We start from the raw sequence: 25,547 nt of genomic DNA on the forward strand, positions 1-25,547 counted from the left end.
GAAATTGATCTTGGGCTAGAATATATCTCAGTATTATTAAACTATTAGTTGTATATTAAGAGCTAATTATATCTGTCCTTTAAATGTTCCTTGTAGTACTGGAATATGTTACATGGCTTTTTAGAGTGTTATCTATAAATTTTTTATAATATGAAGTTTTTTTTTAAATGATAGAAAAGCATTTATGTTGGTAGATGATGTATTTAACTTGGGAAAAAAACTCAAGTTTTGATCCCATGTATCACTATAGATTTATATACAAGCAAATTTCATCTTTTAAATGCATCACTCATCTGTGAAGGATGTCACAGATAAATGGGTGTTACCATTTTTAGGTTCATTTTCAGGCTGACATGTTAAAGTGCTGAAAGATTGAGTGGTGACTTGGCCCCTTATATTAAGCTGCAAACAAAGTATTGTTAGTCTATAATGGCTTATTTAAAGCTAAGTGGAAATTTTTTTTGCACAATTTTTCAATATATGTGAAAATTTCAGATACGAATGTGGTGTGAGATTTTTTAGATTTTTCTCAACTGTAATTCTTTTACCTTTGATGTGTTTTTTCCTGAGTTTCTGGGGGTATATAAGTTACTTAAACTTTCACTCATACGAAATTTTATTTTAAACTGATATTAGCAACACAGTTCTTTTTTCTAAACCAGTTCAAGAAGAGGTGGACTTGGAAAAACTGACATTGAATAAGCATGTTCCTCACTATTAGCACTTAAAAACATTTTTTTAAGAGATGCTTGCTTAAGAGTTTGTCACTTAGTAGAGATTTAATTAAAGCAGCTTTATTGAGGTATGCTATACATAGCATTAAATTCATGCATTTTAAGTGTACAGTTCAGTATTCTTAGTACACTTGCCTAGTTTTACAACCTGTTTTAGAATATTTCTGTCACCGTGAAAAGATACCCTCCTGTCCATTTGCAATCAGTCCCCATCCCCAGTCTCTTGTATTGAGGTTTGTGATCCATTTTGAGGTAATTTTTGTGCATTATGTGAGGAAAGTTTCTAAATTAATCTTTACATATGGCCATCCAGTTTTCCCAGCAGTTTGTTAAAAAGGCTATCCTTTCCCCTATTGAATTACCTTCGTATGTTTGCTGAAAGTCAGTTGCCCATAAATGTAAAGATTTATTTTTGGACTCTTTAAAGATCTATGTCTATCCTTCTGCCAGTACCATACCATCTTGATTTTTTTTTTTTTTTTTGAAGAAACAGAGGCTGTTTATTCAGAACGCGGTCTTGATTTTTTATTATAGCTTTATATGTGAGTTTTTTTCATGTGTGTATATGTTTTGCCTTAATGATAATGTCAAGTTTAACCTGTTAAATATGTAAGTTGAATTGTGGAGCATGTTCAGCCTGGTTGCTGTAGAATAAACAGACGTTTCTTCAAATGATTGATGAGTAGAGTTAGAAATGGGTACTGGCCCTGGCGAGGTGGTTGGGAATGGAGCAGAGAGGAAAGGCCTCAGTCAGAGGGACCTGGCCTGGAATGAGCCATGACCCTCAGGGGCCCAGAGGCACAGGCTCCCAGAAGATAGTCCCTCTCTGAGTGAGCACCCAGACGACACAGACTAGGGCTGGTTGTTGCAAACTCATCAGCAGCTGACCCTGGTACAGCCGCCCCGGAGGTGCAATCTATGTGACCAGTGGAAACTCTTCTTACCCCACCTCTCAGACACACAACGCCCCTCCCAAAAAGGTTCCAGATTCTAAAAGCAGCAAAAACTTTCAAATGGTTCCAGAAGAAATAGAGTCTTCATCTTTTTGTCTCAAAAATAGCAGCTGTTCCCTCCCTAAAGCACAGTCCTCCTTTTCCCCCAAATGATTTTATATGTAAGATAATGAAGAGGAAGCCCCATGCAGTGAGGGGCTCCTAGCTGTGAGGGGCTGCTGCAGTGGTGCCAGGGTATAGGGCAGGCAAGACAGGGCAGAGATCCTGGCAGTGGGACCCAGTTGCCTGGTATTTCTTCCTACAAGCCATGCTTACTTGTTCAGGGTGAGCGACTGCATTCATTTCCTGACAGAGTTGCATTATCATTTGTTTTCCTTTCCTCTTTCTTCCTAGCAACCTCCTGCCCCTCTTGCTTTCTGCTCTTTCTGAGTGATTGATCACCACCAGCCAGGCAAGGTGGCCTTGGCCTGCTCCGTTTCCCCCACTAAATATTTTCATGTAACGCTCTTCTGCTTTTTCTTCTCAATGTCATCTTCTTCTCTCCTTGAAAGCTCCTTTGGCCTATCTAGATCTAGTTTTGTGATCTGTCTGATCATCTGTGCCACCTGGTTGGGGTTCTTGATGTTAATGAGCCCTCCTACACCTTTGCTGGTGGTCAACTTCATCCTCACTGTCTTCTGAGGCTAGAGATTTCTTCTTTCTGGAGTCACCTGCAGCCCCATCTCTACCCTCTTTCCTTGGTCCTCTTCTTCCCTGGTCACTTGCTTTTCAGCTTGGAGCTCTTTGTCAGTCTCCTTGGGACTTAAACACTGCCTAGCCCAGCCTTTGTGGTCTCCCTTTTGCCCTTTTTGGGCATCATGGCTCCAGTGGCAGCAGAGCCTCGACCTTTATATTGAGTTTTGAAATCAGGAAGTGAAAGTCCTCTGTGTTCTTTTTCAAAATTGTTTTGTTATACAGGATCCCTTGTATTTTCATAAACATTTCTATTTGTTTTCTACTTCGTTGAGCTCCACTTTAATTTTCATTATCCTTATTGCTTTGAGTTTAATTTGTTCTTTTTCTAGTGAAGATTGAAACTTAGGTTATTGATTTGATGTCCTCCTTTTCTAATATAGACATTTAAATAATACTTAAATATATATTTATATATAAATACAAATACTGCTTTTACTGATCACATAAATTTTCATAAATTGTGCTTTCATTTCATTCAGTTCAAAATATCTTCTAATTTCCCTTGTGATTTCATTTTGACCCATGGGTTGTTTGGAAACATGTTGTTTAATTTCCGAATATTGTGGATTCCCATATTTCCTTCTGTTGTTGATATCTAATTTAATTCCATTATTGTCAGAAAACACGCTTTGTATGACTTCAGTTATTTTTCATGTATTGAGTTTTGTTTTATGGCCTACATAGGGGCCACAGACTTTTTCTTTAAAGGACTAGGTTGTAAATATTTTATGCTTTGTAAGCCACATAAATTCTGTGTTGCACAGTCTTACTGGTTTTTTGTTTTTTTGTGTTTTTTTACAACCATTTAGAAACCAGTCTCAGTTTACATGTCATACAAAAGCAGGCCATGGATGAGATTTGACCACTGGGCCATAGTTTATAGACCCTTTGCCCAACATATAGTCTATCCTGGTGAACATTCCACATGTACTTGAAAAGAGTGTATATTCTGCTCTTGTTGGGTGGAATGTTATGTAAGTATCAGTTCAAGTTGGTTGATAGAGCTGTTCAAGTCTTCTGTGTATTTGTTGATTTTCTGTCTCGTTCTTCTATCCATTATTGAGAGGATAGTGTTGACATTTCCAACTATTTTTGTTGAATTGTCTGTTTCTCCCTTTAATTCTGTTAACTTTTATTTCATGTATTTTGGGGTTTTTTAAATTAATTTATTTATTATTATTTTTGGCTGTGTTGGGTCTTCGTTTCTGTGCAAGGACTTTCTCTAGTTGCGAGTGGGGGCCACTCTTCATCGCGGTGCACGGGCCTCTCACTGTTGCAGCCTCTCTTGTTGCAGAGCACAGTCTCCAGACGCGCAGGCTCAGTAGTTGTGGCTCACAGGTCTAGTTGCTCTGCGGCATGTGGGATCTTCCCAGACCAGGGCTCGAACCTGTGTCCCCTGCATTAGAAGGCAGACTCTCAACCACTGCGCCACCAAGGAAGCCCTGGGGTTTTCTTATTAGTTGTGTATATGTTTATAATTGTAATGTCGTAAATGTGCCCTTTTTTCTCTTGTAATCTTTTTGTCTTAAACTATTTTTTCCCAGTTTGTGTGGGGGGTGTAGTGGGGTGGGTAATGTCTTAAACTCTATTTTGCCTGATACTAATATGGTCACTCCAGACCTCATATTGTTTGCATGGTGTATCTTTTTTCATCCTTGACTTTCAGCCTGTCTTTGAATCTATGATGTTTCTCTTGAAGATAGCATATAGTTGGATCCTTTTTTATTCAGTCTAACAGTCTCTGCCTTTTGATAGGAGTGTTTAATATGTTTACATTTAATGTAATTATTGCTCTGGTTGGAATTATGCCTGCCACTTAGCTATTTGTGTTCTTTTTTTCCCTTTCTTTTTGTTATTCATTCATTCATTCATTTTTATTGAATTTTTTTTTTTTTTTTTTTTTTTTTTTTAGTTATTTGCTTAGTGGTTGCTCTGGGGATTACAATATGCATCTTAATTTATAACAGTCTATTCAGATTAATATTTAATTTCAGTAAAATGAATTGCTCCATCACAGTTCTCTCTCCCCTCCTTTGTGCTATTATTGTTACATAAATTGATATTGCCTCTTTATATCTTATAAGCCAAAAATTGGTTTTATAATTATTTTTTCATGTAATTGTCCTTTAAACCAGTTGAGAGAAAAAAAGAAATATTTATTCCAGTTTTTATATTTATCTTCATAACTATTGGTGTTCTTAATTTCTTCTTGTGGACTTGAGGTACCATGTTTCTTTAGCCTAAAGAACTTCCTCAGTATTTCTTGTAAGGCAGGTCTGCTAGCAACACATTTCTTCAATCTTTACTGGGAATGTCCTTATTTCACTTTCATTTAGAAGGATAATTTTGCTGGATATAGAAATCTTGACTGACAGGATTTTTCTTTCAGTGCTTTGAATATATCACCCCACTGATTTGTGGCCTCCATGGTTGCTGATGAGTTGTTTCCTCTTGCGGCTTTCAAGATTTTCTGTTTGTCTCTAGCTTTTGACAGTTTGATTATAATGTATTTAGATGTGGATCTCTTTGTGTTTTTCCTAGTTGAAGTTTGTTGAGCTTCCTGGATGTACAGATAAATGTTTTTCATCAAATTTAGGAAGTTTTTGGCCATTATTTCTTTAACTATTCTCTCTTTCTCTCTTCTCTCTTTTTGAGACACAGATTACACAGTTATGTTGGTACACTAGAATGGTTTTAATTTAGGTTTATGTCAGTCCACTTTACATTTTATAAAGCTGCAGAGTACAAGTGAGGAGGTTATTGTAGTTGCTGAAAAAAACACTGGTGGCATCACATAGGAGAGGAATCAGAATGTCCTTCAGGTGTCTGGGTGGCTTGTATAACTCCATGGTGTGACCAGATTAATATGGAAAAGACTGAAGAATGAGATAAAGTAACTAATTACATTACAATCTTATGTTTATTTGGTGATTTTCTCTGTAGATCTGCATTTGTTATTTTGTTTACTGTTGATTTCATTATCTGTACATTCCTGATAGATCATAATTTCATAACAAACTGATGCCATGACAGAATTTCAATTCCTTACCACCTTAAAGCCATGGTCATATAATGTTTACCTAATAATTACATGTATATGAAGTGCTGCATAGAAGCATAAAGATGGTATTTAATAAGTACATATGGATTGAATGAATAAATGACTCGATCATAAAACATTACCCTTAGCTCAGACTCTTTTATAAACAGCTTTATTGCAATATAGTTAACATGTCATACAATCCACTTATTTAAAGTATACAATTTTTAAAAAATTTTATTAATTTATTTGGCTGCGTTGGGTCTTTGTTGCTCTGTACGGGGTTTCTCTAGTTGTGGTGAGCAGGGACTGCTCTTCGTTGTGGTGCATGGGCTTTTTTTTTTTTTTTTGCGGCACGCGGACCTCTCACTGTTCTGGCCTCTCCCGTTGCGGAGCACAGTCTCTGGATGTGCAGGCTCAGTGGCCATGGCTCACGGCCCCAGCTGCTCCGCGGCATATGGGATCCTCCTGGACCAGGGCACAAACCTGTGTGCCCTGCATCGGCAGGCGGACTCTCAACCACTGCGCCACCAGGGAAGCCCCCTGCATGGGCTTCTCATTGCAGTGACTTCTCTTGTTGCAGAGCACGGGCTCTAGGCACACGGGCTTCAGTAGTTGTGGCTTGCGGGCTCAGTAGTTGTGGCTCATGGGCTCTAGAGCGCAGGCTCAGTAATTGTGGCGCACTGGCTTAGTTGATCCGCGGTATGTGGGATCTTCCCACACCAGGGCTCGAACCCTTGTCCCCTGCACTGGCAGGCAGATTCTTAACCACTGTGCCACCAGGGAAGTCCCAAAAGTTATAAATTTTGATATAGCCCTGTTTATCTACTTTTTCTTTAGTTGCTTGTGCTTTTGGTTCGTTGTCTAAGAAACCATTGCCTAACCAAAAGTCATGAAGATTTACTCCTATGTTTTCTTCTTTGTAGTTTTACCTCTTAAAGTTTTACCTCTTACCTTTTACCTCAACGGTCTGTGATCCGTTTTGAGTTAATTTTTGTGTACTGTGTGAGGAAAAGGGATCCAACCAACTTCATTCTTTTTGCTGTGGAGATCCAGTTGTCCAAGTGCCATTTGTTAAAAGACTATTCTTTCTCTCATTGAATTGTCTAGACACCCTTCTCAAAAATTAATGGGTCATAAATGTATGGGTTTATTTTAAACTCTCAACTCAGTTCCACTGATCTACATGTCCATCCTATGTCAGTACCACACTGTCTTGATTACTATAGCTTTGTAGTAAGTTTTGAAATCAGGAAATCTGAGTCCTCTAACTTTTGTTCTTTTTCAAGGTTGTTTTGGCTATTCTGAGTTCCTTGCATCTCCATATCAGTTTTAAGATGAGCTTGTTAATTTCTGCAACAAAAAAAGCCAGCTGGGATTGCATTGAATAATTTGTAGAGTATTGATATTGTAACAAAACTGTCTTGTGAACTATGAACTAACTCAAATGTTAACATTCTTTGTTTCAAGTCTTCTACTGATCAGAAAATGAGGGCTCAGAGAAGTGAGGTAATTTGCCTAAAGTCCTACCTCTGTGAATGACAGAACTGGGACTCAAACACATGTTCTCTGACTGCAGTATATTTTCTGCCTATCATGTTCTGATATTTTCCTTGTCCACTACTTAGTTTAATGTAGCTGACATAGACAAACATAAAGGAACATCTATGCTATCCAGATGCAATGAAGAAAGAATCAAAATCATATTTTCATTTTATTCTCTAAATAAAAAAGATTTGTTTTGTAAAAGGAAAAATTTTTTTAATTGGGTGAAAGAAACCTAGCAGACTATAAAGGTTATTAAAGTAAGAGAGTTATAAATTGAGCTTTGGAACCCTTAGGTATCAGAAAATACTTGCTTTTGGAGTTGATTATCCAAACTTGAATCTCTTGTTTATACAGCTGCTTTAACTGAAAATAAAACTAAGGTTCATATATATGATAACAAACCAGTCAAAAAGTTTACATTTGAAAAGTAGTAGCTCTAATTTCACAAATAATATATATGTATTTGCAAAAGGATTGCATCTATAATTTTATTTGACAAAGATAATAGTGCTGTTGTTTGATTTATAAGGAATAATCCTTTCACATTGTAACTTTTGTATATATATATATATAATTCTTTTAAGAATATTTGCTTTTCTAAGCTTAGCATGTATATTGAGGTTGCAAATGATGAAGAAATTATGTTAGGTAAGGGAAATGTTATTCTGCTTTATTTCTTTAGCGGAAGATCCATCCAAAAGCTATGTGAAATTAAGAGACTTTGTGCTTGTGAAGCTTTGTCAAGATTTGCCCTGTTTTTCCCGGGAAAAGTTAATGCAAGGATTCAGTGAAGATATGGCAATAGAGGCTCAACAGAAGTTCAAAATAAATAAGGTATTTTTAGTCTGTAGGAGGAAAACATTCAAATTTTGAAAAAAAAAAAAATTTAAGTACCTACGTAATTTAAACATTGCAAATACATTACGAATACAGGCCCTGAAGCCCAATTGCCTGGGGTCAAATTTGGCTTCACCACTTGCTCTTAGGGCAGTTTAGTTTTTACCTCCTTGTGCTTCAATTTTCTCATTACTAGAATGGAAAGATAATTGATTTCATGGCTATATTAAGTGTAGCAATTAGAACAAAGATGGATAGTAGGATCTTATTTTTGCTTTTAAGAAAATGTTTATCTAAACTGGTAAAGTAGTTAATGCCCCTGGAGACTGTATTGGTGGGGAGGAGGGTTGGAATAAAACACTTAACTTTCACTTTTTATACTTCTATATATGTTTGTTTGAATTTTAAAGTAGTAAATATCTTAAGTACAGAAAAAATAATATGGGAGTTCAGAGGAATTTGTTATATTTACGTAAGCAAGAAATCAGAGTATTTCATAGAAGGAATGCATTTGATCTAAGCCTTGAAGAATGGGTAGGTTTTGGATTATAAACATATGAGGGATGAAGAGTATTCCAGTAATAAGGAGTAGCAATTAGTGGTGGTGGTGGGATGAATTGGGAGATTGGGATATATGTACACTAATATGTATAAAATAGATAACTAATAAGAACCTGCTGTATAAAAAAATAAATAAAACAAAAATTTTTTTAAAAGAGAACTAGCACTTGATACTATTGACCTCCCCTTCCTTGGCTTCTAAGGTACTACAGTTCCTGGTTTTCCACTTAACCACTATGCTCATCTTTTCTGAGATACTGTCTACTAGCTTCTACTCTTCCGTATGTTCCCTAAATATAATTCTTCCCCAAAGTTTTTTATCCAATCCTCATTTCTTCTCATTCTACTTAATTCTACCTGGAAGAGCTCATCTAAATCTTCAATCCAAATTTTCCTCCTGCACTCTACAACTGTATACCAAAAGTTTACTAGTCACTAACCTTCAACAAGCAACTTAATTTGAATTGAAACTTTCCATCTTCTCCTGCATAAAAACACTTTAATGGCTTCCTGGCTTTAAGATAAAATGTGATTTTAGAAATAATTTATATTTCCAGACTGTATTAAACCTTTATTAATGAGAATCTCTATTTAATAGCTCAGCCTTTAAAAGAAAGAGAATATGAGCACATTATTGGGATTACAACTCCTTAGTATGGCACACAGATCCCATCATAATTTGGCCCCTGCCTACCTTGCTAGCCTCAGCTTCCTACACTTTCCCACATGCTCTGGCTTTGCTGAACTTCTTGTCATTTCCACACTATGCTACAACTTTCCTCCTTTTATGTCCCTGTATATAAGCTGTTCCCTTTGCCCTTATACTCCCCTTCTCCTGTTCCTCCATTTTTGCTTGGCCAGATAGTACTCATTTTTTCAGGCTCAGCTCAAGTGTTTCTTCCAGAAAGTTCAATGTTATCTTCTCAATCTCTGTATACCTGACCTCTTCCCCACTCCCAATAAATAGGTAAGTGAAATGACAGAAATAGGAGAACTATAGGCCTACTCCTTTGGCTTCAGTGTTACCCAAACTTCCTGATTCTTCTCATATTTCTTTGACTGTTTTTCTCTGTTCTTTGTCTGCTCCTTAACTGTCACTATACTACAGTGTTCTGACCTCTCCCCCGTCTTCACTGTGTATGTTTTCCTTGCGTGATCTTAACCATTAACTAGTCTTATGGTTTAAACTCTTGCCCTGTATACTGATATTGCTTAAATCCTTACCCTTAGACTAGAATTTTCTTCAGATTTATATGTTCTGCTGCCTCCTAAATCTCTCCTACTCTGAAAACTGTCATTCCATACTCTCCTCCACAACCAGTCTTTCCTCTTCTATATTTCTAGAATCCTTGTTCCCTTAGTATTCTTTTTTTTTTTTTTTTTTTTTTTTTTTTTTTTTTGTGGTACGCGGGCCTCTCACCGTCGTGGCCTCTCCCGTTGCGGAGCACAGGCTCCGGACGCGCAGGCTCAGCGGCCATGGCTCACGGGCCCAGCCGCTCCGCGGCGCATGTGGGATCCTCCCGGACCGGGGCACGAACCCGTGTCCCCTGCATCGGCAGGCGGACTCCCAACCACTGTGCCACCAGGGAAGCCCCCCTTAGTATTCTTATTTGTGCTATCTCAGTTCATGCCCTCGTCATTTTTTTTTTTTTTTTTTTGGCTGTATTGGGTCTTCATTGCTGCTGCACGTGGGCTTTTCTCTAGTTGACGGGCTTCTCATTGCAGTGGCTTCTCTTGTTGCGGAGCACAGGCTATAGGCACGCGGGCTTCAGTAGTTGTGTCTCGCGGGTTCAGTAGTTGTGGCTCATGGGCTCTAGAGCACAGGCTCAGTAGTTGTGGCGCATGGGCTTAGTTGCTCTGCGGCATGTGGGATCTTCCCGGACCAGGGCTTGAACCCATGTCCGCTGCGTTGGCAGGCGGATTCTCAACCACTGCGCCACCTCATCATTTTTTGCCTGACTTAATAACTGAGCTTCCTAATTGGTCTCCCTCCCCTTCTTTTGCTACCATTTTTATGTAGCTGAGAAAATGCTTTATTTAAAACTCAAACCTGTTACCAACTAGATAAAATCCAGCTCTTTAACCCAGTATGTAAGGCTCAGTGCTCTTGCTCCACCCTCACTCTGCTGCTACTCCTCACTTTTTTTTTCAGTTTGTGCTCCAGCAGTGTCAAACTACTCCTGCATGTGTGTGCATGCAACACGCACACACACATAGTGCCCTCGCCTCTTTCAAGTATAGCATGCTCCCGTTCCTTTAAGATTCACTCAGGTTTTATTCCCCCAGGAATCCTCTTCTAACATTTCCCCCACTCCCAGGCTGTGCTACCATAATATCCTATGCATATTTCTATCATTAAATTAACCATACCTTAGTCATTTATGTTACCCACTAGACTGCTAGCTCCTTGAGGACAGAGATTATATCCTTTATTGCTTTTTATCTGGCACCTAGCACAATTTCTGGCCTATGACAAATATTCAATATATGCTGTGTTCTTTTGGGAAAGTGTTACTATTTTGTAATTTGAAATGTTCATATTTTTCTTTTGTTTGGTTTATTAGCAACATGCCAGACGGGTTTATGAAATTCTTCGACTACTGGTAACTGACATGAGTGATGCTGAACAATACAGAAGCTATAGACTCGATATTAAAAGAAGACTAATTAGCCCATATAAGGTAGGACTTTCAAGAGTCTTAAACATTATATTCTTGTCACTGCTTAAAATAAAGAAGAAAATCTGCCAAATGCCAATGTATGGGAGAGTCCAAATCGTTTTGCTAAATTAACTTTTACAAAAGTGAAAATATTCTTCCAGTTAATTGTAAGAATTCTCCCTGTCATAATTTTCCAATGTAAGCTATAAATCTGTTTCCATTCACTTAAAAACTAATCCCAAGGATAGTCTACTCATGGTTACTTTTTTCTTTCATTTGTATGCATCTTTTTAAAAACTGAATGCCCAGAATCTTCCCTAACAAAGTTATCTTGTTAGTTTTTTCTAATTGTCTTCCCATTTGTCATATATATTCTGTTTACCTTTGCTCCTTTCTTCCTAAAAATGGCCTCGGTTGCCATTTGTAACCTCTATATTTGACCATAGCTGAAATTGCAACTTACTGTTGTTTACCTCTTTTTTTGTTATTGTTGTTATTCTTGCTCCATTTCCCCCACTTTTTTTTCATCTCCTTTATCTTCCTCTAGCTCAAAAATCTCCCCTCCTAGATCAGGTCTGGCCTCATCATCATTTGGCTGTTATTAAGGTAGATAATTGTCCACGCCAGCTTGTGTGGAGGAGGATTTGCTGTGATTCTTTAGCTGGGCAGTAATCTGATTGAAGAGAATATTCATTTATTTATTCAACAACTAATTACTGAGCACCTGACATGTGGTTGCTGCATTTGAATACACTATACCTAGAGGCTTATACAGCACAATAGCTGGGAACATAAATGACAAATTCGAATCTGTCTTAAGATTGAAGGAGAGAAAAAAAAAAAAAAGATTGAAGGAGAAAGCCATTTAATAAGGAGTACTTAGGGCTTCCCTGGTGGCACAGTGGTTGAGAGTCCGCCTGTTGATGTAGGGCACACGGGTTCGTGCCCCAGTCCGGGAAGATCCCACATGCTGTGGAGCGGCTGGGCCCGTGAGCCATGGCCGCTGAGCCTGCGCGTCCGGAGCTTGTGCTCCACAACAGGAGAGGCCACAACAGTGAGAGGCCACAACAGTGAGAGGCCTGTGTACCGCAAAAAAAAAAAAGAGTACTTAAGGTATCAAGTACACATAGTTCTGATTTTTCTTTTTTAAAAAAATATTTATTTATTTTATTTGGCTGTGCTGGGTCTTAGTTGCGGCATGTGGGATCTAGTTCCCTGACCAGGGATCGAACCCAGGCCCCCTGCATTGGGAGTGCAGAGTCTTAGCCACGGGACCACCAGGGAAGTCCCTGATTTATCTAAATTAATCCAAGTTTTATTTATCATAGATTCTGCTTTATGGAGCCAGTCTTTTGAATGTTGATGGTATATAGGTCGTACTACTCGTTGAATCCCAGCTCTTTTCCTTTATCACATCTTGTTTGCAGTGCAACCGTATTTCCTAATTTGTTATTGTAATTCTAAACATATCACATTATGAATATAGAAATAATTATTTGCCTATGACTATATAAATCCTTGTATCTCGAATTCATATGTTTTTTTCTTCATAGTGCCATTTTATTAAGCAATTTAACGGATTGATTTTCTATCTTATGAACTACCATCTATCTGCATATAACAGGTTGTAATAAATTATAATGGTCTCTGTTCCCAAAAATTGTCCGAAGTAACATTTTATTCTTTATCAGTCCTTATGTTTATCAATTCAGAAACATCAGAAAGTTGGTAGAAATGGTACTTTCCAAAGATTTTGATCTTTAATTTGTTAGCTAGAAAATTTCTTTATGATGAAATTAGGCATGTAGAACAATATAATTAGGTGTTACCATGACAACATTTAAGAGTATTAAAACTGTTTTAGTAAAGTAAAATAATTTATTGAATTATGCATCTCAGATATTTGTGATATTTTATATAGGCAGATGTAGCAAATGAGAGAGGATGAATTCTAAGTATATATAGTAGTCATGAAGTTATGCCAAACAATGGGAATTTCTGTAGTTCATAAAAGCGAGTATTGTCTACTCTTAAAGAATGATGATTTTTTTATATTAAGTATCCTCACCTGTCCAGCAAGTTCACCTTATCTAAAAGACAACCAAAGACTGGTTATTAAACTCTTTAAATTCTTAACAGCCAAAATGGATATCACCATCCTTGCACTAAAGCTCATACACAAATTATTATAAATTCTTCAGATACTTGCTCAAACCCTAGTTACAGTATGCACATTTTAATGAGTTTAGTTATCCAGTGTTCTTTCTCATTGAGAAAACCAAGAAATCTTGAGGGTCCTCTCCCCTACTTTGGGTTGATAGCCACAATGTGGTTGAAAACTTACCACAAATTTAGTAAAAGCCTAGAAATAGGCTTTTTTGTTACTTTAAAAGTTCTCTAAACACTGATAATTCATTTGTATCAGTGCCAAGAAGGGATAAAAATAACATATTAACTAGAATCATTTTTTAAAAGCACAAAAAGAAACTCTGTCTGTAGTACAGAAGTAATTTTCAGGTGTTCAAAAAATAAATTTGAACAATTTGGCTTAAAAAAGAAAAGTTGGTGCAGCTGCTTGGTTTTAGCATTAAAGTTTTTATATTGTTTCATGGGCATATTTTAATTCATAATTGGTTTACAAGTATAAAACTTAGAATCATTATTATAATATCATTGGATTTGGAATCAGAAATCTCCACATTTGGAGGTCTAGTTCTACCTTTTACTAATTGTGTGAGTGTCGACACCTTATTAGTGTCTGGGTATTAGGCTTCTCTAAAATGGAAATGCCTCCATAGTGAGGAACTGAAGAGAAAGAAATACAATGCATTGTACATGGTTTTAAAGATAATCTTTGGGGAAGTCTTAGGACTCGTCAATGCCTCCACACCATTATTATTTTTAAATTCTTACAAAAGAACTTTATCTCTTTGGTTCACAAAAGAGACTAGTTCAGCAGATAGAAATTAAGGAACCCTTAGAGGTGGTGGCATTTTTGAGATTATATTTGTAAACTCTCTTGGAATCTGTGAAAAGTAGGCAAGAAGAAAGAATTGTTTTCTGGACCTTTAACACATTACATGTGTTAAAGCCAAATGTTAACATAAATAAATTGACACTAATACCATCTTTAATTAATTTGTCTACATTAATTAAAATTATCAACAGCCCTAATCTATGAAGGAATAAACTTCTTGTTTTTGGAGGGTGAGAATTATTCTGAGCCTACAGGAGGTCTATTTCAATCTTAAGGAGTTCTGTCCTTCAGTATTTAATTTGTACTCCCAATGTATATCACTGTGCTGGATAGAGGTGTTCCCCAAATCAGTTTTTTTTTGTTTGTTTTTGGGGTTTTTTTTGGCTGCGTTGGGTCTTCATTGCTGTGCGTGGGCTTTCTCTAGTTGCGGCGAGCAGGGGCTACTCGTCATTGTGGTGTGGGGGCTTCTCATTGCAGTGGCTTCTCGTTATGGAGCATGGGCTCTAGGCGCATGGGCTTCAGTAGTTGCAGCATGTCGGCTCAGTAGTTGAGGCACATGGGCCCTAGAGAGCAGCCTCAGTAGTTGTGGCACACGGGTTTAGTTGCTCCGAGGCATGTGGGATCCTCACGGACCAGGGATCGAACCCACCATCTCTTGCATTGTCAGGCGGACTCCTAACCACTGTGCCACCAGGGAAGTCCCAGTTTATTTTTTTAAGGTTTTTTTTTAAACACATTATTTAAAAGATTAATATGTAATATTTCATACATATACAACCTGTTGTGTATATATAGTTTCAGGAATATTAAAGTTATTTTAATATTACTGAACAATAAACAAGTTATTTTAAAAATTGAACCACAGTTTACATGCTCATGAGGAGCTTCTATATAACAGTTTCACATTTTTCCATAAAGCTAGTGCATGTATTTTTTATTCCAAGGTACTTAGAACTCTTAAATTTAGTTCAGAGAAAATTTAGTTCAGAGATGTACTGCCATGCCCATAAAAATTATAGTAGAGATTAATTCTGACATCCATCTGAAAAAAACTGACAATGAAGAAATTGAAGGTGGCAAGGAAGGGGGAGATAAATTGGGGAAGTAAGCACTCTTAGAGATTTAAAAACAAGATAATTTAAAACAGTATGTTACTGGCACATGATTCACTCTGTAGGTTATTTGGAACAGAATTGATAGTCAAGAAATATTTAAGAATTAATATGATGGTTCTATTATATATAAGAATTTAATATGATTGGAGGCATAGTCAAGCAGTATGGTTAGATTATTTCATAAATGTTATAACTGGTTAGCAGTTTAGAAAAATAGCTTTTATTCCTACCACATACCACAATAATTTTTGGATGCATGACCCTTTACTTCCTGAGCTGTTTCCTTAACTTAGATGCTCTTATATAGGGCAGTTGTGCCTCTTGGCAGAAAAAATAACTTTTACAGCAGAAACAAAGCATTTATCATCCACGTGTTTGAAGAGTAAGAAATATACTGTCCTTCCAGGCCTTGGGAACAATAAATTTGAATTTTCATCACTTCTCTAGAATATTCAAAGTGTGGTTAGAAGATCAAAAACATTGGGAATTCCCTGGTGATCCAGTGGTTAAGACTCTTCGCTTCCAGTGCAGGGGGCACCGGTTCGATCCCTGGTTGGGGAACTAAGATCCCCCAAGCCATGCTGGCGAGGGGAGGGGTCAGGGTGGGGGAGATCAGCAACATTAATGTCACCTGGAAACTTGTTAGAACTGCAGAATCTCACCCCACCCCATATCTGCTGAATCAGAATCTGCATTTTAACAAGGTTCCCAGGTGATCTTTGTGCACATTTTAAGTTTGAGAAGCACTGTATATGTCTATATTCCAGAATTATTAGGGTTTCCTTTAAGGGGACATTTATTAGTTTTTAGGATGGATTTAAGATATCGTTTTTAGGGTTTTGTGTTGTTTTTTTAAAAATGTCTTTGGAAGTCAGTTAGATATAGGGACTCAGAATACAGACTTCCAAGCAGATCATTAGGAGCTGAATCCTGGCTTCTCAGCTTACTACCTCTGTAAGTTATTTAACTCCTGCGTCTTTATTTTTCTTTATCAATTGAAAAAAATTATAGTGCCTATCTTATAGAGTTGTTAGGATTACATGAGTTAATATATGTGATTTCTGATCTCTATGTAGAGTTAGCTCTTCGTTATATGCTTTAATAAAAGAGGATTGATGTAATCTAAAATAGTTTATCCAAAATGTATGAAGGTTTCATATATTACAGTGTTTTATATAATGCAGTGTTGCCACCCACCCAGGAATCTTGGAGTCCTTCTTCATTCTTCTTTCCCCACATCACCCAGTGTTTTCTTCCCTAAATCTGTTCTGTTCCTTCCATCTCTGCTGCTACTGACTTGGTTTAGACTTTCATCATCTCTTAACTTGAAGCGCTGCAGGAGCTGCTGACCTGACCCCCCAGTCCCGTCCTCAGTATTGTTCTGATACAGTATCCTGTTTAAAAGTTGTTACCAGCCCCTCAGTGTGGTGCAAACTCCTCAGCAGGGTGGTTTCCTTCTCAGTAAAATGGAGAGGGTTTAATAAGATAATGTATGTCTGGACAGTAGAGACTCAGTAAATGCTAGTTAATATTGTTTTTTAAAATGTGACAGTTTGGGGCTCATCTTTCTGAAACTCTTCCAACAGTTTATGTTGAAATTAACATGTGGTCCATAAATACATCTCTGGGTAAGGGAACTCATAAATGAGCCTAGTGGCAGAAGCCAGTTTGGAATGAAAATTAATGTAATGTAATTAATGATTAAATAGTGAGATGAAATAATAGCATTTAATCTCAGTTGTCTTTCTTCAGTTAATTTTTTTTTATTAAAGAAGTATTTGAGTGTCTATACTGGCCAGTTCTTTATTATGCTTTGGAAAGAGGGCTGTTAGTCACATATCTATATTTACCATTAATTGACACAAATTACATGTCTTCTGGAACCTTCCTTTTAGAGAGTTTATAGTTCACAGTTAACATTATGTTTAGGCTTCCTTAAGAAAAAAATGTATGGGACAAATTTGGGCATATTCCTACTACTATTATTTTTAACATTGGAGACATATTTCTTTATATTAGAATTTTATTAGCTTAGTCTAACCAATAATTGTGTTTGTTGCTTAGAAAAAACAGAGAGATCTTGCTAAAATGAGAAAATGTCTCAGACCAGAAGAACTGACGAACCAGATGAACCAAATAGAAATAAGCATGCAACATGAACAGCTGGAAGAAAGCTTTCAGGAACTTGTGGAAGATTATCGACGTGTTATTGAACGCCTTGCTCAAGAGTAGAGGTTATACTTCTCTGTACAGGAAGTTTGAAAATTTCTGTACATGTGTTGTGAAAAATCAGATGATGACTTTAATTTTAAAATCTTGTAACATTTTACTTACATTAAAAGTTATCTTTAGTTAAATATTTTCTTTTGGAGAGATTGTATATTTTAAAATACTGTTTAGAGTCTATGAGCATATATTACATTAAAAAAAGATATAGCTTCTAAAATACCACTGCACTTGCTTCCCTTCTTAAACAGTGTAATAAATGCTTAGTTGTGATATGTTAATGTGTACTGATATGATTCTTAAATACTTATGATAAACTTCTTCAGTCTTGTTAAAAAACGTTAGGTTTTAAGCTTTTACTATCATTCCTCCCACACTTAGCTTCTAAGATTTTACATCTGGCACATTTAAAACACATTTCTTTAAGGTCTTCCTAGTAATCTTGGTCTCATTATGTGATTTTTCTAAGTAGGAAATGTTCCTAGTTTAGAGTTTTTTTTTTTTTTTTTGGCGGTACGCGGGCCTCTCACTGTTGTGGCCTCTCCCATTGCGGAGCGCAGGCTCAGCGGCCATGGCTCACGGGCCCAGCCGCTCCGCGGCATGTGGGATCTTCCCGGACCGGGGCACGAACCCATTCTCCTGCATCGGCAGGCGGACTCTCAACCACTGCGCCACCAAGGAAGCCCTAGAGTTGTTTTAAATAAGCTATTAACCACTTGTTGGGAGTAGGGCGGGTAATAGAAGGGAAACTAAATACAGCCTAAAACCTAAATGTTTGGCATCAAATATTAATTGAAGATAATTTGGAAGTTACCACAAACTTTATAAATAATAATATAAGATAGAAATCAATTCATAAATCCAGTTTACACACCATTGTTGAAATATATCTTGTGTAAAAGAGGTATATATCTGTTGTGATTTGATATAAGGTTACCAAGATGTTGAAGTCCAACAAAGAAAAAAACAAAGTAATGATAAATTGCTTAATATAGTTTTTATTTTATTGAAGTAGAGCTAAATAAGTTGCTTGATACAGTCATTAAAAGTAAAAGCTTGATTTTTTTAATGTGTGCCAGTAAGCCACGTATTGTATAACATCAAAAATGAGATGTAAGTTGAACTTTACTTTTAAAATCTGATGTGTTCAATGCTCAAGGCAAAATCCCAACTTGGACAAGCACTGTCTTATCCTTAGATCAGCTTTCCATCAGTAAAATCTGTCAAACATAGGAGAAGGAAAGGGACTAGTACCCTCTGGACACAAAATAGCTGTGGCCAGCAGCATACCAATGGCACTAAACCATCCCCTTAAAATGAGAGTGTTGCAAACGTTTCAGGCAATCTCATCTCAGAAGCTTACATACAGATTAAATTTGTTGATTTCTGAAAGAGTATATACATGTACATAACGTGTACACATTGAGTGAACCAGTTCAAAGTCCTTCTGAAACTATATGAAAACAGTTTGTTTTCCATCTAAATTAGCAGATTTTAAAATTTTTTATTGAAAAGTGACAATTGATACCTAAAAATGAGCTCGGACAAAGAAAATCAGTACAATCTAAATAAATTATCTTTCAACATCCTTTTTTATATAGAAACTAGAAAAAGCCGGTGTGATACCCATTTCTGTACATTGTTTTTAAACAGTGTTCTATGTTCCATGGTTAAAGATCTCATTTAGCATTCATCTTTTGGACTTGAAAGGCTGTACCTTCATTTTGAGTTAGAAGAGTACGTCTGTTAGATCTGCACCTTGTGCAGGCTAATTAAATACCAGGATAGATGTACAGGACCGTGTGTGAAACCTAACACAGCCACCTTCTAGGTCTTAGCAGTCACTTTTCACCCTGTGGTAGTAGCCTTCCTCTGCTTTATCACCCACATACACATTGACTGTATTTACTTGCTGCCTTTACCTTTTTCCCTTCCCCCGTCCACCACTCTTATTATTATTTTTCCATCTTCTCCAAGTTGCATTTTCTCTACGTGTAATATCATGTTTCCTTTCTAAGCATCAGTGTTTTTCATCTGTAAAATGAGGTTGTACTAGAATTATCTCAAGGCTCCCTCCCTGTTCTAAGATGTGTGCTTAATCCTTTTTACGTCTTTTCTCATCACTCTTAAGCTTTTCTACTCAGATGTGGGTGTAGGTGTAGTATATGTCTAAAAGTGTTTTTCTAAATCACACAAAATTCAGTTTATATGTTAGTTTATGTGTGACAGGAAAAAAAAAAAAAACACTATATGTCCCTGACTGTCTCCAAATTGCAGGGGCCTCAGCTTGCTGTACCAGAGTCTTGTCTATTCTGAAGATTTATCTGATCTGTTTTCTTGCCTACTAAAGGAAAGCTCACAGCAAAGCCTCCAGTGCCGTATCAGAGAATTATTAGAATCACAGACCTCAGAGGTCAAGTGATTACTTCCTCAAATTCATTCTTACGTTCTTTTTATTAGAATTGAAAAGCCAGTTTGAGAATATTAAATACTGATTAAATAATAAGGTACCCATAGTTCTTCCTTCTAAATGAAATTATTTTATATATTATCTCTATATACATTGAACATAGTAGCATTTTGTTTTTAACAAACATTTCTAGTGTTCAAAATGGTTCTTATAGATGTATAATATTTCATGTTGATGTGCCCACCTTAAACCATTTGCCTAGGGTTTTTTCTTTTATTATTACAACATTCAAATGAATTAGTGTCTTCGTGTATATATATTTTTGTATCTGTTAAGTATTCCTCAAGATAAATTCCTGGGAAATGCAGTTACTGAGTCAAAAGGTAGGAATATCTCTATGGCTCAGCTATATAAACATGCCATATCTTCCAGAATGCTTTGTAAATTACAGATATTAATGTGTATACTGGTTTTAACAGAATTCAGTGGTACGGAATGTTGATTTTGTTGCCTCAATAGGTATAAAATCTAAAATTTATATTCCTTTTGCTTAATGGGAAGGTTGAATATTTTTCCATGTTTCTGTGAATTTTTTTCCCTGATAGGAATTATCCATTTGATTATTTTTTTCTTAGAATTATTTATTCAATCTCCCCAACAGAATCTGTCACTCCCTCTCTTTTCTACTTCTTACTGCACTCCTGTAGTGACTTGGAAGCCGTAGACAAAACACTCTTACATTTATTTATTAAGCTCCTTTGAAATACCTTAGCATATCAACAAAATATTTCAAAATGTTCTAAGGTATATTTTAAAACAAAGGAATTTCATAAGTTGATTTAGCTTGGACACAATTGTTATTAATCCAACCTTTCCATTTGATTTTTTAAATTTGTCTTTTAGGATCTACACTCTCATTTTATAGATGGACAATAGATCTAGAGGTTCACTTGCTTAAGGTCACACTGTGAATTAGTGGCAAAGCCAGGACTATATACCCTAGACTCCTGGCTTCCACTCCTCCATCTCAACTTCCATCAAGTAGGCCAACCAAGTCTTAAGCATTCCAGGAGGGGCTTTTCTTTCATCACCATCTGGGAAATACCTCACCTGCATGTTTGCCCTAGTCACTAGACAAATACCCCAACTGCCCTCTTGTTTATATAACCTGCAGGAAGAAGTATTAGGAAAAAGGATGTTTATTTGTAATGACAAATTATTGGTGCCTTATTTGAAGTGTGGCTTGAAGTTCCTCGTTTCCTCTCAACATTTTGATTTTTCAACATCTACAACTTTTCTGTGTTTCCATATGCCTTTACATCTTATTGTAATACATATTTCATTCTCCTTGTATTATGCATTGCAGTGGTGTTAAACAGTGCATTAACTCATTGACTTAGAGCTGTCTATGTATATAAAAAGTAGTAGGGCTTCCCTGGTGGCGCAGTCGTTGAGAGTCCACCTGCCGATGCAGGAGACATGGGTTCGTGCCCCGGTCCGGGAAGATCCCACATGCCGCGGAGCGGCTGGGCCCGTGAGCCATGGCCGCTGAGCCTGCGCGTCCAGAGCCTGTGCTCCACAACGGGAGAGGCCACAACAGTGAGGCCCGCATACCACAAAAAAAATAAAAATTAAAAATAAATAAAAATAAAAAATAAATTAAAAGTAGTATACATATAGTACAAAAATGCAAAAGGACATACTGTGAAGAGTTCCTTGCCCCAGTCCTCTAGAAACAACCGCTATTTCTGAGATCTTGCATATCTTTCAGAGATAGATGCATAAATGAGCATATATATCTTTTATGTATCATATATACATATGGTAACCTCCTACAGATATTGTTCTCTTGCTTTTTAAACTTAATGATATCTTGGTTTTGGGGGTTTTTGGTTTTTTTTTTTTTGGCTGTGCCATAAGGCTTGGGGGAATCTTAGTTCCCTGACCAGGGATTGAACCTGAGCCCCCTGCAGTGGAAGCTCAGAGTCCTAACCACCAGACCACCAAGGAATTCCCTAAACTTAATGATATCTTGGAGATAATCAGAGCTATGGCTGCATGGTATCCATTGTATGGATATACCATAAGTTAATCTACCAGTCCCCTATTATTTAGGTTGTGTCAGTATCTTTCGTTACAAACAGTGCTGCAATGCATGCATGTTCTTGTACATGTGCTGTGCATACATGTGCAAGTATACTTAACAGATTAAAGTCTAGAAATCATGGACTTTAGTCTGACCTTATTCTTAAAGTGACCATACTACTGTTCACAACAGTTAAAATTATTAACACCAGCTAAGGTTACAGAAGCATAATAGTGTATCAATCTGGAATCAGCTATGCAAACAAGAGCATATTGGACTTCTCTAACCTATACTTCTATACTACTAGAAATATGAAGTACCTTAAAGGCACGATGATAACGCTTAAGCATATGCACATGACTTTCTTTTTGTTTATTCCTTTAGTCTTGCTTAGCTCTTCTCAAACCTTACCATCCAGAAGAATTGCTCTACAGCAGAGTTTCTCAACCTCAGCACTATTGGCATTTTGGGCCAGATCACTCTTTGTTTTGCCAGGCTGACCTGTGTATTGGCTGGTTAATAGCACCCCTGGCTTCTACGCACTAGGTGCCGGCAGTACTATCCCCACCTCCAGCTGTAACAACCAAACATGTCTCCAGACATTGCCACATGTCCTCCGGGGGGCAAAATCACCCTTGGTTAAGAACCACTGCTATATGGGATTGGATATTCACCCACATTAAGCACTCACTTTTTTATTATGTAACATGGACATAGTACAAAATTCAAAATGAGTTAAGAGTATTTGATAAGAAGTAAACTGCCCTCCCAGGCAGTCACCTAAGTCACTTCTCCAGAGGCAATTACTTTTCCCAGTTTCTCTTTTGTCCCTTAGAGTTGATTATCAGTTTCAGAAAGCCATCATTTTTTGTTTTAACACAAATGGTGATATACTACATGCAGTACTTGGCATCTTTTCCAGTTAAATTTAACTCATATCTTTATTAGTGCATATCAGAACACTTCAATTCTAAACACCTTGATTCTAAACAGCTGTTGGATATTTATTCCATAGTTTGGTCTCAGTGTGTTTAACCCAATCCTATGGTTAAGAATCTGCCTGCCTATCCCCTGCAGGGGACACGGGTTCGAGCCCTGGTCTGGGAAGATCCCACATGCCGCGGAGCAACTAAGCCCGTGTGCCACGACTGCCGAGCCTGCACTCTAGAGCCTGCATGCCGCAACTACTGAAGCCCACGTGCTGCAACTACTGGAGCTCGTGCTCCACAACAAGAGAAACCACCGCAATGAGAAGCCCAGGCACCGCAAGGAAGAGTAGCCCCTGCTCACCGCAACTAGAGAAAGCCCATGCACAGCAATGAAGACCCAATGTAGCCAAGAATAAATAAATAAATATTTTTAAAAGGCATGGACATTTAACATTTTGGTACGTTTTGCACACATTTGAGACAATAGAGAAATTTGAATATGGACTATATTAGATGATATGGAATTTTGTTAATTTTCATTGTTGTGATAATGGTACTGTGATTGTGTAGGAGAATGTCTTTATTCCTAGAAGTCACATGCTAAACTATCTAGGAACAGAGTCATGACATCTGCAGCTGACATTCAAATGGTCCAGGAAAAAAGTATGTTTGTGTAAATGGCATACATAGACATATGTACATAAACAGAAATGAAGCAAATATGACAAAAGTTTTAAATTAGTGAATCTAGGTGGGAGGGATATACAGGTGTTCACTATGTGATTCTTTCAACCTTTATGCGTTTATGTTTTCAAAATAAGACGGGAAAGATATTGCATATATGAAATAAAAACAATACTATGAAAAAGGAACAATCAGTGAATAAGAAAGAGTTCTTAGAAATTTTAAATGACTGTTATAATTCAAGCAGCAGAAACTTGGGGTATAAAGTTGAAGAAATTCCCCAGAACATCAAAAAAGAGAAAATATGAGAGAAAAGAGAAATCAATGTGGGAAATCTGATAGCTGGCTTATTTTCAGAGAGGAAAAGCAAACAGAAGGACATTATCAAAGAAAGGGAGGACAATTCCTCAGAGTTGCAGACTCTGCAAAGTTGCAGAATCTTCAAATTAGAAGAGTTCACTGAAGGTTGAGCAGGATTAAATCATCACTAGCATTTATGGAGCACTTACTATCTGCTAAGCACTTGTAACAGTCATCTCAGTTCGCACAACAACCTTCAGAGGTACACATGGTATCCTCCTCGAGTGAGGTCGAGGGAGATTATTTCACCCGTCACACAGCTAGTAGGTGGCAGAGATAGGATTTTTAACCCAGGCAGTATAATTCACTTGTTTTTAACCACTACACCACTTATCTAAAAGGATCCACATGTAGACTACATTATTAAATTTCAAAACACTGAGCATAAAATAAAAGTGCTAAAAGCTTTCAGAGGGGGAAACTTGGGAGAGGAAGGGGAATTTAAACAGCACCAGACTCCTCTTATCAGCCATACTTCAAGCTAAAAGACAATGGAACAATGACTTCAGAGTTCTGATGGAAAATGATTTTGAATAAAGAATCCTACACCCAAGTGTGAGAGAAAAGAAAGGTGGTTTTGGAAATCTATGAAATCAGAAAACTTACTTTACACACTTTCTGATGAAGTTACTAGTTGATCTATTTCAACGGCATGAAGGTGAAATCAGAGCATGTAAGATGTGGAGTACAGGAAATAGTAAAACTATTCTGATTCCAATTAAAAAAATCTGAGGATGGCAACTGAATAACATGTCTACAAAAGTAATTGGTCCAGGGCTTCCCTGGTGGCGCAGTGGTTGAGAGTCCGCCTGCCGATGCAGGGGACCCAGGTTCGTGTCCCGGTCTGGGAAGATCCCACGTGCCGCGGAGAGGCTGGGCCCGTGAGCCGTGGCCGCTGAGCCTGAGCGTCCAGAGCCTGTGCTCCGCAACGGGAGAGGCCACAGCAGTGAGAGGCCCGCGTACCACAAAAAAAAAAAAAAAAAAAAGTAATTGGTCCAAATTAGAATAGGAAATTATGAAAAAAGTGTAAAGAAAGAGTCTAAATATAATAAACTATAATTGGCATGGCTTTGAGAAGTAACTAGAAACGAAAACAGTTAAGATTGGTTGAGTCGGGTCAAACTGGGAGACAGTAGGATGGGAGACTATTGCTTTTCGTTGTAAACCTTATTATAATTGCATGTTTTTTATTTTTTTATTTTTTCGGTACGCGGGCCTCTCACCGTTGCGGCCTCCTCCCGCTGCGGGGCACAGGCTCCGGACGCGCAGGCTCAGCGGCCATGACTCACGGGCCCAGCCGCTCCGCGGCGTGTGGGATCTTCCCGGACAGGAGCACGAACCCGCGTCCCCTGCATCGGCAGGCAGACTCCCAACCACTGCACCACCAGGGAAGCCCCAATTGCATGTTTTTTAAAACCAAATATGTGTTACCTTGATATAAAATTTTGTTTAAATATTGTTCAGCAACTGAAGCTCCATATAATTGTCAAATAAAATACAACCGTAAACTAAGGAAATTTTAAAAACAAGTTTATCTGAAGCAGGTAAGTGGCACCTTTAAACAGTGAGATTGTGCTCAGCCTGACTTCCACAAAGCAGAATTTGCCAAAAGACAGTAAAGAGCTTTCTTTAAGAAAAAAAAAAAAAAAAAAGAGGGCTATACTCAGTTCTTTTCTTTGGAAACTGATTCTC

At 37.4% G+C, this 25,547-nt stretch overlaps 2 protein-coding genes and 1 pseudogene across 7 annotated transcripts in view; 1 reads left to right on the forward strand and 2 right to left on the reverse strand.

The window, feature by feature from the left end:
- Positions 1-17,606, forward strand: part of HAT1 (histone acetyltransferase 1) — a 50,401-nt gene extending 32,795 nt beyond the window's left edge. For both annotated transcript variants that reach the window (XM_059055596.2, XM_059055597.2), the window contains exons 9-11: positions 7,693-7,844; positions 10,973-11,089; positions 17,225-17,606. In XM_059055596.2, the coding sequence (XP_058911579.1) occupies positions 7,693-7,844; positions 10,973-11,089; positions 17,225-17,392 (437 nt within the window). In that variant the 3' untranslated portion in view covers positions 17,393-17,606. The remainder of the gene's footprint in view (positions 1-7,692; positions 7,845-10,972; positions 11,090-17,224) is intronic.
- SLC25A12 (solute carrier family 25 member 12) overlaps positions 1-25,547 on the reverse strand; it is a 180,402-nt gene that overhangs the window by 146,061 nt on the left and 8,794 nt on the right. The window lies entirely within an intron of this gene.
- Positions 1,999-5,485, reverse strand: LOC136793660 (28 kDa heat- and acid-stable phosphoprotein pseudogene; annotated as a pseudogene).

This window comes from Kogia breviceps, chromosome 2 (assembly GCF_026419965.1).
Source record: "Kogia breviceps isolate mKogBre1 chromosome 2, mKogBre1 haplotype 1, whole genome shotgun sequence".
In the NCBI taxonomy this organism is placed as follows: domain Eukaryota; kingdom Metazoa; phylum Chordata; class Mammalia; order Artiodactyla; family Physeteridae; genus Kogia; species Kogia breviceps.